This window comes from Triticum aestivum, chromosome 5A (genome assembly GCF_018294505.1).
Source record: "Triticum aestivum cultivar Chinese Spring chromosome 5A, IWGSC CS RefSeq v2.1, whole genome shotgun sequence".
Lineage (NCBI taxonomy): Eukaryota > Viridiplantae > Streptophyta > Magnoliopsida > Poales > Poaceae > Triticum > Triticum aestivum.
This window is the reverse complement of record NC_057806.1, coordinates 645,657,368-645,677,022: the sequence shown is the minus strand read 5'-3', so window position 1 is coordinate 645,677,022 and position 19,655 is coordinate 645,657,368. Positions and strand designations below refer to the sequence as shown.

General features: G+C 46.5%; 1 protein-coding gene across 1 annotated transcript; it reads left to right on the top strand.

Annotated features, from left to right (window-relative positions):
- The first annotated feature begins 18,010 nt into the window (after window positions 1-18,010).
- On the top strand, window positions 18,011-19,655 carry LOC123105579 (alpha-amylase AMY3). The gene is made up of 3 exons (NM_001426785.1): window positions 18,011-18,170; window positions 18,256-19,146; window positions 19,251-19,655. Exons 1-3 carry the CDS (start codon window positions 18,081-18,083, stop codon window positions 19,509-19,511), a joined length of 1,242 nt encoding a protein of 413 aa, NP_001413714.1. The 5' UTR covers window positions 18,011-18,080; the 3' UTR covers window positions 19,512-19,655.

Sequence of the window (19,655 nt, the reverse complement as noted above, 5' to 3'; positions counted from 1 at the left end):
ATATATATATATTACATGGGATGTTGTAATGATTGCCTGACTTGCAACATTGCTTTCAATGCGGTTATGTCTCTAAGTCGTGCCTCGACACGTGGGAGCTATAGCCGCATCGAGGGCGTTACAAGTTGGTCATCAGAGCCTTCCCCGACCTTAGGAGCCCCATTGCTTGATCGTTTTAGCAGCCGAGTTGTGTCTAGAAAAATGTTTTGAGTCACTTAGGAATTATATATCGGAGAGCTTAGGAATTCTTTTACTTCCCAGTCTCCTCATCGCTCTGGTAAGGCATCCTGACATAGAGTTTTGACTCTTCTCTTCTCAAATTTCACTAAAAAAAATTTAGGATCACGCGAGTATCTTGGAATCGTTCCGATGGCTTATGATGAGAACATTGTCTTGGTGCCTCCTGTCAGGGGTTTAGTGGAAGTGTCCCGGGGAGTTGAGCTCTGAGGTGTTGTCATCATAATTTTATCGTTGCAATTCTGGAATACTTGAGATATGTTCGCCGACATCGAAAATCTCTTTTATGCAGTTCGTTGGTGAGATAACCTCGACGCCACCCAGTACTGGGGCGGGAGTTCGGGAGTATCGCCATAACTTGTATAACGGATGCTTTTCGAAGGTTGAGGTAGATGGTTTCCGAAGATTTCTTGGTTATGTGTTGAAGGATGATACAGCTGGATGTAGGATTTGCTAGTTTGGGTGAGATATTATGCTTCCCCTGTATCCCCAACACCTGATTGCATAACCGGAAAGGTTCGGGAGTTTCATAGGTGGGAATTCTAGTAGCTCTAGTTCTTCTTCCACGAATATTGGTTTGAGATTTGGATTTCTTACCGATTATTCGTTCTTGATCCGTACCTTGTTGACACTGCAAAAGTTCTATTTGACACTGGTGCATCGCATTCCTTTTTGTCATGCCCTTTTGCATCGAAGCACAATGTTGATACCGAGATTATGCCCAAAGTCATGCAAGTTGTTTCTCCCGGCAAGCTTTTGACTTTAGTTTGGTTGCTCCCGATGTCTCTATCACGTTGGGCGATTACAAGTTTCTCTCTTCTCTGGTGGTGCTTGGTAACTGATCTTATTCTCGGGATGGATTGGCTTTCTAAGCACAAGGCTCAGCTTGATTGTGCTGCCAGGCAGATTCAATTGACTCATTCGTCTGAGGATGTAATTGTCTTTGCCGCTCGGGATAATACCATCCGTCTGTTTTCTCTCAATGAGAATGGTGAATTGGATGCCATCTCTCAAATTCCAGTCGTTTGCGAATATCAAGACGTCTTTCCAGAAGAGCTTCCAGGAATACCTCCGCACCGGCCAGTTGAATTCGTTATTGAACTTGAGCCTGGCACGGAACCTGTGTGCAAACGTCCTTACAAGCTCGGACCTGAAGAGTTGAAGGAGCTGAAGAAGCAACTCGATGAGCAAGAAAGAATGGGTCTCATCCGGCCTAGTTCTTTTCCGTGGGGTTGTGGTGTTCTTTTTGTGAAGAAGAAGGATGGAACAGACCGACTTTGTGTTGATTACCGTCCAGTGAACAAGAAGACCATCAAGAACAAATACCCACTTCCCAACATCAATGAGCTGTTCGGACAACTCAAAGGTGCTCAAGTATTCTCCAAGCTTGATCTCCGTATGGGTTATCACCAGATTCGCATTCGTGAAGAAGATATTCCCAAGACAGCATTCAGAACAAGCTTTGGTTCATATGAATACACTGTCATGTCTTTTGGCCTCGCCAACGCTCCTCTGATGTTCTCTCGCATGATGAATTTCATCTTTAACGCCTACACCAATGACTTCGTTTTGGTCTATCTCGACGACATTCTGGTATTCTCGAAGAACAAGGAAGATCATGCCAAGCACTTGCGTTTGGTTCTCGATAAGCTCATAGAACATCAGTTCTACGCCAAGTTCTCCAAGTGTGAATTTTGGCTCGATGAGGTTCTTTATCTTGGTCATATCATCTCTGCCAAGGGCATTGCCGTGAATCCTGAGAAGGTGTCTGCAATTGTGAATTGGGAACCTCCTTAGAACGTGAAGCAACTCTGCAGTTTTCTCGGTCTCGCAAGCTATTGCCGAAGATTCGTTGAAAACTTTTCTAAGATTGCGAAGCCACTCTCAAATCTTCTTCAGAAGCACGTCAAGTACGTTTGGTCTCCGGAGTGTGATATTGCTTTCAACACTTTGAAAGAGAAGTTGATCACTGCTCCAGTTCTGACTCCACCTGATGAATCCAAGCCGTACGAGGTCTTTTGTGATGCCTCTCTCCAAGGTCTTGGCGCAGTTTTGATGCAAGAGAAGCAAGTTGTTGCTTATACATCTCGCCAGTTGAAGCCTAATGAGAAGAACTACCCCACTCATGATCTCGAGTTGGCGGCAGTTGTGCATGCTCCGTTGACTTGGAGACATCTTCTATTGGAAGAAAAGTGGATATTTTCACTGATCACAAGAGTCTCAAGTACATCTTCACTCAGCCTAATCTCAACCTAAGGCAAACTCGATGGGTCAAAATGATTCAAGAGTATAATCCAAGTATTGAGTATACTCCGGGCAAGGCTAATGTGATTGCTGACGCTTTGAGCAGAAAGGCTTACTGCAACAGTCTGATTCTTAAGCCTTATCAACCCGAGCTTTGTGAAGCTTTCCGCAAACTTAATCTGCAAGTTGTTCCTCAAGGGTTCTTCGCCAACCTTCAAGTCTCTCCTACCTTAGAAGACCAGATTCGCCAAGCCCAGCTTCTTGATGCTATGGTGAAAAAGGTGAAGATTGGGATTGCCAAGAGTCAGTCCAAGTACAAGTGCTACCGCCTTGATGACAAGGACACTCTCTTCTTCGAGGATCGTATTGTTGTGCCCAAAGGTGAACTTCGTAAAGTGATCATGAACGAGGCTCACAATTCTCTCCTCTCCATCCACCCTGGGAGCACGAAGATGTATCAGGACCTCAAGCAAGCTTATTGGTGGACTCGAATGAAGCGCGAGATCGCTCAATTCGTGAATGAATGTGATGTCTGCAGAAGAGTGAAGGCAGAACACCAAAGGCCAGCAGGTCTCCTCCAACCTCTTGCCATTCCAGAATGGAAGTTTGACCACATTGAAATGGACTTCATGACTGGGTTTCCAAAGTCCAAGCATGGCAATGATGCTATATTTGTTGTCATCGACAAACTCACCAAAGTGGCTCACTTTTTGCCTATCAAAGAGTCGATCACTGCAGCTCAATTGGCGGAACTCTATACCTCTCGTATTGTCTCTCTGCACGGTATTCCTCAAGTGATCTCTTCAGACCGTGGCAGCATCTTTACCTCCAAGTTTTGGGATTCTTTCCAGAAGGCCATGGCACCAACATCCGCTTCAGCACTACTTTCCATCCTCAAACAAGCGATTAAGTCGAGTGTGTCAACCAGATTCTTGAAGATATGCTCAGGGCTTGTGTGATCTCCTTCGGCATGAAGTGGGAGGATTGTCTTCCTTATGCTGAATTCTCCTATAACAACAGTTTTCAAGCAAGTTCGGGCAAGGCCCCTTTTGAAATTCTGTATGGCAGGAAGTGCCGTACCCCTCTCAACTGGTCTAAAACCGGTGAACGTCAGCTTTTGGGTAATGATTTAATCACAGAAGCAGAAGAAATGTGCAAAGTCATTCGTGATAACCTCAAAGCAGCCCAATCCCGCCAGAAGAGCTACTATGATAGTAAGCACCGTGATTTGGCTTTCGAGATCAGAGATCATGTTTACCTATGTGTCTCTCCTATGAAAGGTACTCATTGCTTCGGTATCAAAGGGAAGCTTGCCCCTAGATACGTGGGACCTTTCAAGATTGTCAGCAAGAGAAGCGACCTCGCCTATCAACTCGAGCTTCCTTCAAACTTTGCAAATGTTCATGAAGTGTTCCATGTCTCTCAGCTTCGAAAGTGCTTCAAGACTCCTGACCGCACAGTCAACTTCGAGGACATTGAGCTCCAAGAAGATCTCTCTTATCATGAGCACCCAATTGCTATTCTTGAAGAGACTGAACGCAAGACTCGCAACAAGTCAATCAAATTTCTCAAAGTCAAGTGGTCACACCATTCCGACTGTGAAGCTACCTGGGAACGCGAGGATCACCTCCGTTCTGAGTACCCGGAGTTCTTTCAGTCCTAGATCTCGGGATGAGATCTTTTCGTAGTGGTGGAGTGTTGTAACACCCCGGATGTAACTTTCCCAATTTGTACTCCAACTCTTGCCATTTCCGGCGTTAAGTTATATTTATTTCTCGGGTTCGGGTCTTTGTCTCCGTGTGTTGTTTTCTTTTTCATGCATCTCATATCATGTCATCATGTTCATTGCATTTGCATACGTGTTCATCTCATGCATTCGAGCATTTTCCCCGTTGTCCGTTTTGCATTCCGGCGCTTCGTTCTCCTCCGGTGGCCATTTCTAGCTTTCTTTCGTGTGTGGGGATTAAACATTTTCGGATTGGACCGAGACTTGCCAAGCGGCCTTGGTTTACTACCGGTAGACTACCTGTCAAGTTTCGTATCATTTGGACTTCGTTTGATACTCCAACGGTTAACCGAGGGACCGAAAAGGCCTCGTGTGTGTTGCAGCCCAACACCCCTCCAATTTGGCCCAAAACCCACCAAACTCTGCTCCATGTCCTAGAGCGTTCGATCAGGATCGCGTGGCCGAAAACCGCACCTCATTTGGACTCTCCTAGCTCCACTTATGCCTATAAATAGCCCCCCCTGTTTTCGGATCTCTTCTTCCTCCCCGAAACCCTAGTCTAAAAAAAATAGATCCCCGCACCGACGGACATGTCCGGAGCCTAGCCGGACACGTCCGCCGCGCCCCCTCAGCCTACCAGCCGCTGCCACGTGGCCCGGGCGAGCCCCACTTCACCGCCGCCACCCGAGGCCCGCCCGAGCCCACGCGGGGCCCCCGCGGCCCAGCCGGCTCTCCCCGCCGCCCGGCTCCTCCCGCCGCCCGCGGCCACCGAGCGCCGCCGCCTCCTTCGCCAACTCCGGTGGCCGGAGCCCGGCGCTGCCCCGCCACTCGTCGCCGGCGCTGCCCCGCCACTTGACGCCGCACCGCGCCGCCTCTCCGCCGCCGCACGCCGCCTCCCCGCTGCCCGGCCGGCCGCCCCTCGCCGCCCCGGCCCGGCGCCGCCTCGGATCCGGCCGCCCTCTCCAACGACGGCCACCGCGGCCATCGTTTCCGGCCGCCTCGACCTCGGGCGCTACAGTGTTCTCCGGCGACCTCGTAATCCGTGCGGATCTCAGATCTGGGAAAAAACCCTAGCCGGTTGACTTTTGTCTCTCTCCGTTAATTTTTTTATGCATACTTTGACCGGCCGTATCTCCGCATCCGTAGCTCCGATTTGGGCATATAACATATCAAAATGTTCGACCCGATGAGTACATCATTTCATTCCATTGCATCATTTTCATTTGAGTTCATATTGATGCCCAAAATGCTGTTAGAAGGAGGCTTCGTGAGTTAATTGTCAGATCTGCTAGTTCATCTTAGACTTTTGTCATTTTTTCCATGATTATTGTGTGCATGTTATGCCTGTGAGTCCTTCATATGTTTTGTTAAGGATTTTGTCTTCTTTCCAGAGGTGCAACCCATGCATTTTTAGGATGTGTGTGGTGACTTGTGCAAGCTTGCAAAGTGAGGCACCCGGGAAATCTGTTTTCAGGGACTTAGTAATTTCACTAAGTCTGGGATTATTTAGTTCATGATGCCATATGTTCAGCTTGTTTCCTAGTGATCCGTGCCTCTTTTGAGGATGATCAGTAAAGGAGTTTTGTTAACCATGTTATGCTCTTTCCATCCATGTCTTTGTTTGCAATTTTGGAGCAACCTAGCTTGAGTCAATCGAGCTCTACTTTTGCTTCGTGGTGAATCTGGGCAGATCGTCAACTCGTTTGCGATTTTGCCGGCTTTATTGTAGTTGATCCGTGCATGCTATGTCACTGTTCTTGCCATGTCTAGCTAGCATTTTGTGCCTTCTTAATGTATGTATGCTTGCCTTGCTATGACTTGCACTGTGGTGAGTGCATCGAGCTCCTTTACATGCCTTCGTGAGTTATATTTCAGCATGTCTCAGTTTTCACTAAGTCTGAAAATTGATTGTGTTTTAGCTATATTCGTGTGCCCGTTAGTATATTTTGTGAACCCTTTTGGCCCCAGGTCACTTTGGGTCTTTTGTTAAGCTTGTTGATTAGCTCCATGCCATGTTCTTCTTTGTCATAATCAGGTCATGTATCATGTTGTTTTGCTGCTCCGAAGAGGGCTTCGTGATCTGAAATTTCAGACAAGTGTTAATTTCACTAAGTCTGGAATCTGTTTTGCATTTGCGTTTTTGCCATGCTTGTTTGAACCTCATAATGGATGAATTGGCCGTGGCTCAGTGCTAGTCTTTTGTTAAGCATCTTGTGTGCATCCCTGCCATGTATTTTGTTGTCATGTTTGGTGGCTGTAGCATGTTCATCTCATTGCATTTAGATGCCTACTTGCTGTAAATCGCAGACCGGTGTCAATTTTGAAACGCTTGCCATTTCCAAACCGTAACTCCGATTCCGATGATCTTTATATCGTTTTCAAGCGATTTCATCTCATCTTTCCAGTGGCACCCTTGGAATTCCAAGTTGAGGCCAGGTTCATGCATTTCCTGTCATATCTTGCATTTTGCATCCCGCATCGCATCCCGCATAGCATATCATCTTTGCATCGTATTGCTTGGTCTTGCACGTGGTTGATTGTATCCTTGTTGCTTGTTTGTCTTGTTGGGTAGAGCCGGGAGACGAGTTCGCTACCGAGGAGCCCGTTGAGTTTGCTTGTGAGGATCCAGTCAACTCTGACAACTGTGCAGGCAAGATGATCATACCCTCGAAATCACTACTATCTTTGCTATGCTAGTTTGCTCGCTCTTGCTATGCCAATGCTACGATGCGTACCTTTTGCTTGTCAGCCTCCCAATTGCCATGTCAAACCTCTAACCCACCTTGTCCTAGCAAACCGTTGATTGGCTATGTTACCGCTTTGCTCAGCCCCTCTTATAGCGTTGCTAGTTGCAGGTGACGACTGGAGCCGTTCCTTGTTGGAACATTTATTTACTTGTTGGGATATCATTATATTATCTTGCTATCTTAATGCATCTATATACTCGGTAAAGGGTGGAAGGCTCGGCCTCTCGCCTAGTGTTTTGTTCCACTCTTGCCGCCCTAGTTTCCGTCATATCGGTGTTATGTTCCCGGATTTTGCGTTCCTTACGCGGTTGGGTTATAATGGGAACCCCTTGATAGTTTGCCTTGATTAAAGCTTTTCCAGCAATGCCCAACATTGGTTTTACCATTCGCCACCCGCCTCTTTTTCCCTTGGGTTACCGGAGCCCAAGGGTCATCTTATTTTAACCCCCCCCCCCCCCCCCCCGGGCCAGTGCTCCCTCTGAGTGTTGGTCCGACCGAGTAGATTGCGGGGCCACCTCGGGGCAACTTGAGGGTTGGTTTTACTCGTAGGATGTCTCATCTGAGTGTGCCCTGAGAAAGAGATATGTGCAGCTCCTATCGGGATTTGTCGGCACGTTCGGGCGGTGTTGCTGGTCTTGTTTTAACCTGTCGAAGTGTCTTGAATTACTGAGATACCGAGTCTGATCGGAATGTCTTGGGAGGAGGTCTATTCCTTCATTGACCGTGAGAGCTTGTCATGGGCTAAGTTGGGACTCCCCTGCAGGGATTGAACTTTCAAAAGCCGTGCCCGCGGTTATGGGCAGATGGGAATTTGTTAATGTCCGGTTGTAGATAACTTGAACTAAACTTAATTAAAATGAATCAACTGAGTGTGTTATCGTGATGGCCTCTTCTCGGCGGAGTCCGGGAAGTGGACACGGTGTTGGAGTTATGCTTGCGCAGGTTGTTCTTCTAGATTCTCGCTCGCGCTTTGCCTCCTCTTCTCGCTCTCTTTTGCGTATCAATTAGCCACCATATATGCTAGTCGCTTGCTGCAGCTCCACATATATTTGCCTTATCCATTCCTATAAGCTTAAATAGTATTGATCGCGAGGGTGCGAGATTGCTGAGTCCCTGTGGCTCACAGATACTATAACTCCAGATGCAGGTCCAGGTGATTCCGTTCCAGGTGACGAGTACGAGCTCAAGTGGGAGTTCGACGAGGACTCTCAGCGTTACTACGTGTCTTTTCCTGATGATCAGTAGTGGTGCCTAGTTGGGGTTCGATTCAGGGCCTTGTCGCATGTTGGGTTTTCTTCTATTTTGGCGCCGTAGTCGGGCCATGAGTGTTTGTATGATGGATGTTATTTATGTACTTTGATGTGACATGGTGAGTGTAAGCCAACTATGTATCTTCCCCTTTTTATTATATATATATATATATATATATATATATATATATATATATATATATATATTACATGGGATGTTGTAATGATTGCCTGACTTGCGACATTGCTTTCAATGCGGTTATGTCTCTAAGTCGTGCCTCGACACGTGGGAGCTATAGCCGCATCGAGGGCGTTACATGCCTCCTCCAAACACCGGTGCAGAGTCGCTGGAGCATCCCAACGCTAGGACCTGCCGGCGACTGAAGGGATGGGGGTTGGAGAAGAGGCTAGATCCGCGGAGAGAGGAAGTAGCGAGGACGGCCCCGCTGTCACAGTTCGCCGAGAGTCTGCCTCCTCCAGCAGTGACAGGGGGATTTGGTGGCTAGGATCGACTTGTTGTGTGGCGGCGGTGATGCCTCCGGAGTCGCTTGGGAGGATGAGGATCCGGTGCCTTGTTATGGCCAAGGCACAGCATACTTTGCCCCCTCCCATCCACCATTGGAATTGATCCAATGGCCAGCAGCAGTTCACAGCCAATCGACAAAACCAGCGGAAAATTCTCGAGCGGGACAGGGGAAATGGCGTGCAGGCTGGGAGAAAACTGTGCGGCACCCACCGCCACTGCTCGCTCGCCTCGCCGCCGCCACATCTCGTCCACCCTGTTGTCGCCGCATCTCGCCCGCCCTGCCGCTCGCCAGCCGCCGCAGCATCTCGCCCGTCCCGCAGCCGCCGCTGTTCGCCCGCCCCGCCGCTGGAAAGGGAGTGGATCGAGCTCGGGCGGCGTCCACTGAAGAAAATGGCGGCAGCAGGTTCCTCCGCCGCCACTACGGGCTACTCCACCCCACCCCTCCCACAGCTCCCTCCGCCCCCTTGCGACCCCTCCTTGAGCAGTGTCCATTAAGCAAGCTCTAGGCCCGGCCCCTGCAGGTAGCCACTTTGCCATTTAGCATTTTTTTAATGTGCTCTGTCAAATTGAGTGACATATGTACTGTCCTATTTGACAGAATTGTTGCTGATTGGGCTTGCGGTGTGTGCAATTTGGCAAGATTTGAGTGCTGTCAGTGTTGTGTATTTGCAAGTGTTGTGCAATGGGAGAAATTGGCAAGGGAATACCTCAAGTTGGTATGAGGTTCAGAAATGCAGATGAAGCTTGGGTGTTTTGGGTTGCATATGGGGGCCATGCAGGGTTTGATGTGAGGAAGAGAAACAAAAATGTAAGCAAGTGTGATGGTGAAGTGACTTCATTCAGATTTGTTTGTTCAAATGAGGGTATTTGAAAGAAAGGGATAACATTGGATCATGTGCCAAAGCGTATTAGAGCTGAAACAAGAACGGATTGCAAAGCTCGGATGACTATAACATTGGATCAAGTGGCAAAAAATTATGAAGTCACGGATATTGTGCTAGAACACAATCATTACCTTCAATTGCCACAAACTTGTCACTTGATGGCACCACAAAGGAAGATTTCCGAAGTACAAGCTTTTGAAATAGAAGCCGCTGATGATTCTGGAATCATGCCAAAAGCTGCACATGAGCTTGCTTGTCGTCGAGTTGGTGGACCACTTAACCTCGGCTACACTTGTGTTGACCAAAAGAATCATTTGAGAAGAAAGCATCATAGAGAGTTGGCTTTTGGACAGGCTGGAAGTATGTCGAAGTACTTCCATGACAAAATCATTGAGAACCCATCTTTCCAATATGCTTTGCAGTTGGACTGTGAGGAGCATATAACCAATATATTCTGGGCTGATGCTAAAATGGTTCTTGACTATGCACACTTTTGGCGATGTTGTCACATTCGTACTACTTTTGGCACCATTTTTCTAAAGAATATAGGACATTTGGTGTTTTCCTTGGACTCAATCAGTTTAGAGAAACCACCATTTTTGGTGCTGCATTGCTATTTGATGAAACATGTGACTCATTTACATGGCTTTTTGAGACCTTTCTAGCTACGCATAATGGGAGGCAACCTAGAACTATTTATACGGATCAAGATGCAGCAATGGGGAAAGCTATAGGAAAAGTCTTCACAGAATCCTACCATGGATTGTGCACTTTTCATATAATGCAAAATGCCGTCAAGGATTTATCTCCATTGAAGAGTGAAGGAAAAGATGAAGGGAAAGAGAAAGATGAAGGGGCAGAAAAAGATGAAGATGAAGATGAGGAGTCTCATATTCTTACTGATTTTAGTGAATGTATGTATGGCTATGAGGACAAAACAGAATTTCAAGAAGCATTTGACAATTTGAGGCATAAAGTGCATAAGGAAACTTGATTTGATAGTATCTACAAGTTGAAAGAAAAATGGGTTGAATGTTATATGAGAGATGTGTTTAGTTTGGGAGTGATAAGTACACAACTTAGTGAGAGCTTCAACAATTAACTGAAAAACCATTTGAAATCAGATTTTCATATTGTTCGGTTCTTGATGCATTTTGAGAGGGTAGTGGAAGTAAAACGAAGAAAGGAATTGCAATCTGAATTTGATGCAAGGAAGAAGTTGCCAAGAATCAAGATGCACACACCTATGTTGGTGCTAGCAAGCAAAGAGTACACTCCAATTATTTTTGAAGCTTTTCAAAGTGAATATGAAAGATCGATGGTTGCATGCACTAGAGCATTGGATGGACATAACAAGTTCGCGGTTGCTATTGGGAGTTTGCATGGTGATTTAAAATTCGAGGAGGAGCGCATAGTGATTGGTGATCCTCTAACCCAAAAGTTTCATGTAGTTGTGGAATGTTCAATAGGACGGGAATATTGTGTGGACATGGTCTCAAAGTGCTTGATTTGATGAATATAAAAGTATTGCCAGCACATTATATCTTAAAGAGATGGACTAGAGAAGCACGCAATGGAAGCATACAAGATAGACAAGGAAGGAATGTGATAGAAAATCCAAAGTTGGAAGCCCAACTTCGGTACAAGGATTTGTCTCACAAATTTCACACTTTGGCATACAAAATAGCCTACTCTCTAGAATGTTGTTTGATGTTAGAAAATGCACTTGATTGCATTGGTCTACAACTAGAAGATAAACTCAATGCAACTACCAATGCGCCGAATAAGGCATGCAATGACAAATAAAATGTTGACCCAAATATGCAACAAACAAATGAGGTTCTTAGTGTTGCAAAGCTCAAGAAAAAAGAGGTCCAATCAAAAAGATTGAGGAGAAGACAAACTTGGCTTGATAAGTTACTCAAAAGGAAGCGCAAGCCAACTAAAGTTGCTCCATCCAAAAACGAAAGAGCAAAGGTATGTAGCAATATGTACATGATGTGTTGTTACCGTTCATTCCTAAACTTACTAGAATTTTTATTGTAGCAACACAAGAAACATGATGGTGTAGAGCCTCAAGTAGGAGTGGAGAAGGATGGGCATGATAAAGGAGCAAATATAGAGTTTCAAGAGTGCAACAAGATAATGAGTTACATGCAGCTCTTGACAACTACCAGTTATGATGAAAATCTGTTCTAGCATGTACAAGCTTGTTAGATAGTATTTTGGGTGGTGTCGACTGTATTTTGGACAGGGTTGACTATAGTATTTTGGACTTGTGGGCTAACTATAGTCTTTTGTGGCCTATGTCCACTGGTAAAAGGGCCAACTCTATGTACTTGAATGATTATGTAAGAACAAATTTCAATGTCAAGTGCTTTAAAAATTACTTTGTTCAGACTTGCAAAAGAATATGTATTGTGTTCAACTTTCTGTTGTTGTTGTGTGCTAAAACTTCTAGTAAGTTTAGAAAGTTGTATTTGTATTGAAGTGTTGGGATGTACTCCTTTTTTGTGTTGATGATGTGTTGAGACGTTCTTCTTTTTTGTTGAAGTTTGCTAAACTGAATTGTACTGTATTGTGTTAACTGAACCAATTCTCTGCTCTCTTCTCTGTCTGAAAAAAGTGCACTCTGTTTTCTGTTGTTTTGTCCACTCATTCAGTTTCTTTTGGCCGCTGGATCAATTCCAATGGTGGATGGGAGGGGGCAAGGTACGCTGTGCCTTGGCCACAGCAAGGCACTGGATCCTCGTCCCGCTTGGGAGCGACCCGGGAGGCAGCTAGCGATAATAAGCAAGTTCTCCCACAGTTTCAAAATAAGTGTCACAAAGTTATACTAAACCAACGACAGTTATTTTCAGTTTCTTTCAGTGCTCCCACGGCTACTTGGCAAAAGCCTAAACGGATTACTCTCGCGGCATTGCATTGCTCAAGTTCTTGGCACCGGCAATAGCCCAAATAGACATTTCTTATTTGATGATCCGTGTGACGATCGCCACCGGCGCCGCCTTGCTTCTGAAGACGCGTGCATTCCGTTCCTTCCAAAGTTCCCACCCCACAAGAAGTAGTAGAGAAGATAAAGCCTTAACCGGTTGGGTGTTGTTCGAGAGTAGCTCATCCTACCAAGATTTAACTGTGCCGAATTGGTGCCAAGTAGCCATGGGAATAGCAAGCCCGAGCCAGGAGAACACCTCATCCCAAACCCAGAGAGAGAACTTGCACTTGAAAAGGAGGTGGGTTGCCGAATCTTGCACCTGATTGCAAAGCAGGCATCGGTCACAGTTTGGCCATCCTCGGCGTTGCAGCCTATCCGCGGTCCAAATCCTATTTTGATTGACTAACCAGGTGAAGAATTTGCATTTAGGAGGGGTCCAAGCCTTCCAAACCGAGACCTGGAAGCTAGAGTGGATGAGTCCAGCGAACTGTGCCAAATATGCAGACTTAGCGGAGTAGTTGTCATCATTGGTGAGCTTTCACAAAATACTATCTTTGACGCCCGGTTGGATGACAACACCCGCAAGCTTTTCCCACATCATCATACAGTGATGCAGTTCTCAGAAATCACGCACTAACATAGTAGCTATGCATACTAACAAACATTAACGAGACTAAAGCCGACTAATGCTCTTATTAAGGACTCGGTGAATACTGCTAGCTTGCTGCCAATCCCATCGGGCACCACTTGCAGCAGCAACAATAGCCAACTGATGATACCAATCAAGCCGCCGCAGGCAGTGGCTGGAAGAGAGGCACGTGCTCTCCATTGGCGTCGAGGGACTCAGACCGATCCCAAACCCTGAGGATCTCAATGGGGACGACGCAGCGTGAGCCGTCGCTGTACCTGATCCGGAGCTTGCGGGGGATCTCTCGAGGGTGCTCCATGTTAAGTACGACGAAGACGGTGGAAAGGTCGGGCGCCGTGAAGCAAGCACGGTCGACCTCCAGCACGCCCCCGAAGTGGCAGCAGTTGCCGCGGATCTCCTCCTCCGTCCGCTCCTCCACGGGGTAGCGGTGCAGAGCGACGTGGGCGAGGCACTCCATCGGGGTGAAGGTGACGTTGGGCGTCTCCCCCTCGCGCACCAGCTTCACCGTCACGCCGGCCACCTCGAACGGCTGCCTGCGCATGGCCGCCTCCCGGTCCTCCGGCGTGCGGAAGCACACCACCACGTCGCTGAAGTAGCTGGGCGTTTGGAGCTCCAGGTCCTGCGACAGGTCCGGAGCCAGGGTGCGGAAGACGGCGCGGAAGAAGGCCTCCGGGTTCGCGTGGCCCGGCGCCGTGTCTGGGCTGATGTAGGCGTACGCGTGGCGCCGCGCGAAGTACGACATCTCCGGATCGGGAGCGGGGACGTACATGGTGCAGGACTCAGGGCGGGACGCCGGCCACTCCGACGGCGGAGTGGGCACGTGCACCGCGGTCGCCGCCGCTGGGACACCGGTGGGCTTGAACACATCGGCGAAGTCCAGTCGGCCGTGGGAAGGGATCTCCCACGCCGTCACCGGTGGGGATGCGTGGGTAAATCAACGGCGCATGCCCGTGATCGAATCGGGGGGTGCGCTGCCTTTTTAAAGTGCACGGGGCGTGGCAATGTGAGTATTGTCGAGCTGAATGCAGCATGCGTTGTGGGATTTGGGCTAACGAGCGATCTCTAGATCGTACTTATCTGACTAATCTTCTGACTAATCTGATAATCTGACTAATCTGACTAAACACGGAAACAATCAAACAAGAACTTCTTTAAGCACAACCCACAAAGCGTACACAGATCCAATACCACCGCACGATTAGGCCCACTAAAATCAATCTAACGGTTAGCCTTAACCTAAACCATTTTCTGTGTGCACTTAGCAATTTACATTGACTGACCGTACTCCACCGTGAAGGAAAATATGAAACTCCACGCTTGATCAATTAGGAAACTAATAATCACGGGTGCATCCTATTCTAGGAAACTAAATCAGAGTGCATCCATCCTATTAGGAAACTAATCTTAGACAAATTCATCTTATTAAAAAACTTATCCCGAACGCATCCATCCTATTAGGAAGCTAAGCGAGCCGCCTGCCGTCATCATGCATGCTAGCCACGATGGGGGAAGCGCGAGGAGCTTCATCTTCCTCCGGGAACACACGTGCTATCACCGCCATCGTCTTCTGTTTGGAGGCCATGCGCTCTTCTGCCGCTACTGCGATGACTCCATCCACGTCCAGGGCATGCTCTCCGGCAACCATCGATATCCGTGTTGACTTCAGCTCCATTCGCAGCACCCACGCCGGCAAAATGTATGTTCAGTGGGTGCACGTGCATTACATATTAAATAAGAATCGTGGGGCTTCAAGCAATCTAGAATTATAGATTTGGGATTATCTTAGGTTGCCGATTGCTGTACTGAAAAGGTGTAATTATATATGGCACGTACATAAAAATGCAGCAATCTTGTCTTACAAAGTAGGATCAAGAGGGATACTGAAGAAGTCAAGATGCATAGTCTATTTTCCATGATTACTTTTCATGTTTATGTCGGCTTCCTTGGGCTTTACTTCGTACCACCATATGCATAAAACTGGACCGTATCAAGAGGTAACGCCATCCCCTTGATTAGAATTGTATTATTTGTGCTATTTGATCAGTGTGTATTTTACGTATGACGTTGCTTTACCTGAAATTAAGGTGGGTTGCACCTGCCTAGGCACTATCTCTAGGGATAGGTTGGAAATCGGAATATATGATTCATTCTTAGAGAAAACTTTACACGCGTCACTTTAACATAATTGCACAACAAACCAGTAAATTATATAAGATTCAGTAGGAGGCAAGATATTGAAGATGTACTACTATTTCAGTTACATGATTCTATACATCTAAAACGGGTCACATGACTCTGTAACTGTTGTTGGAGAATATCTCTCGCTGTTCTGTAAAGGTATGCAATCTCTACTGTGTTCCAATAAAGAGAATTTTATCATACAGAAGGATCCAATGAAGAAACTAATCCGGCTGAGTTCCAATAAATAGATCCTTCAAGGGATTTGTCCTAATACAACTGCCGTATATTGATACAGAGAAATCATATAAATTGTAGTCAATCGGATTTATTTTGTTTCATGACAAAGAAACCAAATACCTTTCACTATTTTGGCACATATATTTATTCTTATATACTTGTGCAGTTTCGAATGATCCAACATATCTGAAGTCATCAAACTTGAAGACATGATGTTTAAGGCCTTATTTGCACCGTCTCTCTTTCTTTGTCTGCACGTCTCTTTCCTCAAATAATAATAAGGAACAACTTTTTCCGGATCAGGTATTACACTATTACAAATGTATGCTGAAGCTACTCCTTACGACAAGGAAAAAGAGGATGAATGCTTTTTATCTTCACCAGTTTTGTAGCATGTTCCAAATTGTTTGTTCTTTCTTATTTGAGGATTCATCATTTTTTTTGTAATTTAGAAGCTGACCTAAAAGCTTGATAACGTCAAGCTTGACAAATACTCTAGAATACTTTTTCTTCCATCTTTATTTTTCTTCATAACTCATTTCAGTTTCTATACATACAAAGCGTCTTACATCATTATAAGTTAGTATGGTTGCCAATGCATAAGCACATACAAAACCGGATACATATTTTCTATCATGATAATTATTGGATTTCTTTTAGCCCTTTTACATTTCAATTAGTTCTTGTAAATCATCTTTATTTCATATAGAAGTCGTTGTAGTCACATATCATCTTCTATTTCCTATTATCCATCTTTACGAAAGAAGAAGAACAACCTATTTGCTTGTGCAGAAAAAAAAATCACGCAACTTTAGGGAGCAACAATTTTGGTACGACCACTGTCTATCAAATGATTGGCGACGTGCGAACCAATCTGTAGTTGGATGGTTAGAGGGACAGTGGTATCCCAGCCCACCAGGGTTCAAGTCCTGGTGCTCGCATTATGCCTGGATTTATTTCAGGATTTCCGGAGATGCGCTTTCAGTGGGAGGAGACGTTCCCGCCGCCGACGAGGTGCCTACGATGACTTCGTAAATTTCAAGATGACATGTCGGCTCAGTCTCTCGGAGATGTAGAGGTAGGGTGTGCGTGTGTGCGTTCATAGGATTGAGTGTATGCGCATATGTATGAGCGCTTGCGTCTATACTAATGTTAAAAAAATGATTGGCGACGTTTCTGAAGATGCATTCTTTTTGTCATGGGAGTACGGAAACATTTTCTCCATGTACGGAAGCATCACTTTTTTCAGTAAATAAATGATTTGTGTCGACCCGTTAAAAAGGGAGCAAGTGATTTTGTGCTGAGCGAATGAAACATTATAGCTGCACGTATAATAATTGTGCAACTGTGGTCTTCATAATTTGCATGTTATTAAAAAATATGGACTTTGTATAAATAAAGACTTTGAAGTGCATTCCCTACATTTCCTTTTACTCTGCGTATTAGGATTGTCTGAATTCAAACTCTTCAAACTTTGACCAAGTTCACACAAAAAAAAATTATTAACATTCACAATGCAAAATCTATATCATCAGATCCATCATGAAATATATTTTCATATTATATATTTTTTGGTATTGTAGCTGCTTTTTTCCTTGAATACACACGAGTGTGATATATATATTTTTGGTATTGTAGCTGCTTTAATTATATATATATATATATATATATACATATATATATATATATAATTAAAGAAGATGATGGGCTAAGAAGCCCCTGGTGTTGTAGATGTTGATATTTTTTGATATAATTTTGGTCAAACTTTATAAAGTTTGAATTTTCAGAAATCTAACACAGAGAGTAAAAAGAAACGGAAGGAGTATATAATAAGAGTTCTAGCAGCCGCTCCTCCAACTGCACCCAACTGCACCCTCGCCTGAGCCGGAGCGGCGAGGGGGAGGCCAGGTCGCCGCGCCACCATGTAAAAAGATTCTTTTTTTATCTTTACCGACTCTAGCCTCACCTTGTACACACAAAAACAAGCCAATCGAGGTTTTTTTCTAGAATCAACATCAAACCATCCGGTTTTATGTGAACCGCCCGGTTCATCGGTTTTTTTTCAAAAAACGTCTGATTCGACCGGGTTTTCCTGGTTGGACTCAATCGGTCCACCAGACTTAAAGAACTGCAGGAATCGCCGGTTCCGGTTTTCAAAACTATGAGCAGAGTGCTTGTCTAGTGCAGATATACATGGAGAGTAATTAAACGGCAGTAATTAATAGACAAAACTTTAGCTCCTAATCCATTTTATCTCAGAAGCCAGCGGTCCTTATCCATGCGGATATCTTTGGAGAAAAATTAAGGAGAATTGATAGTTTTTACTAGGCACCTACTAATCTCTAAGCTCCAAGTACCTATAAATACAAGCGAGCTCAAGCATTGCCAAACCAAGGAGTAGTCGTCGGTCCAGGAGTCCAGATTTCATAGGAAGTAGAGGCGAGCTGCACTGCAGACTGTAGCTATGGGCAAGCACTCTGCTACTCTCTGTGGCCTTCTGGTTGTTGTGCTTTGTCTCGCCTCCAGCTTAGCACAGGCTCAAATTCTTTTCCAGGTGAGAAAATGCATGCATCTTCAAGTTTCATTTGCACCCAGAATTTTTCATATGATGAAATGTGCTTTGGTGTTTCGTTGGCCAGGGGTTTAATTGGGAATCGTGGAAGACACAAGGCGGGTGGTACAAGTTCATGCAAGGGAAGGTGGAGGAGATCGCCAGCACCGGCGCCACCCACGTCTGGCTCCCCCCGCCGTCGCAATCCGTGTCGCCGGAGGGCTATCTGCCGGGGCAGCTCTACAACCTCAACTCCAAGTACGGCAGCGGGGCCGACCTCAAGTCGCTGATCCAGGCGTTCCGCGGCAAGAACATCTCGTGCGTCGCCGACATCGTCATCAACCACCGCTGCGCCGACAAGAAGGACGGCCGCGGCGTCTACTGCATCTTCGAGGGCGGGACGTCCGACAACCGCCTCGACTGGGGCCCCGACGAGATCTGCAGCGACGACACCAAGTACTCCAACGGCCGCGGCCACAGGGACACCGGCGGTGGCTTCGACGCCGCGCCCGACATCGACCACCTCAACCCGCGGGTCCAGAGGGAGCTCTCCGCCTGGCTCAACTGGCTCAAAACCGACCTCGGCTTCGACGGATGGCGCCTCGACTTCGCCAAGGGATACTCCGCGGCCATGGCCAAGATCTACGTCGACAACAGCAAGCCGGCGTTCGTCGTTGGCGAGCTCTACGACCGGGACCGACAGCTGCTCGCGAACTGGGTGCGGGGCGTCGGCGGGCCGGCCACGGCGTTTGACTTCCCCACCAAGGGCGTTCTCCAGGAGGCCGTCCAGGGCGATCTGGGGAGGATGCGCGGCAGCGACGGCAAGGCGCCCGGTATGATTGGGTGGATGCCGGAGAAGACCGTCACGTTCATCGACAACCACGACACTGGGTCGACGCAGAGGCTGTGGCCATTCCCCTCGGACAAGGTCATGCAGGGCTACGCCTACATCCTCACACACCCGGGCATACCATGCATCGTAAGTAGTAGCACACTACACAACCTCACCATAACATTTCGCATCAAACGTACCCCACGATGTTTGTGATCTGAACTTACAACTACTTGGTTTTGCGCGCGCAGTTCTACGACCATGTGTTCGACTGGAAACTGAAGCAGGAGATCACCGCACTGGCTACGGTCAGGTCAAGGAACGGGATCCATCCGGGTAGCACACTGGATATCCTCAAAGCCGAGGGCGATCTCTATGTTGCCAAGATTGGGGGCAAGGTTATAACCAAGATCGGGTCAAGATACAATATTGGCGACAATGTGATCCCCTCGGGTTTCAAGATTGCAGCTAAAGGCAACAACTATTGTGTCTGGGAGAAGAGCGGCCTCTGAATTCATGCTAGTGAAAGGAATCGGTTCTAGTTTTTAAACTGATATCTAAGACTGGCATGATTTATGAAATTAATTATTTCGAATTTGGTTATAAATGTACTGTCCTATGAAAATAATTGAACACACTGCATTGTGTTATCCCTG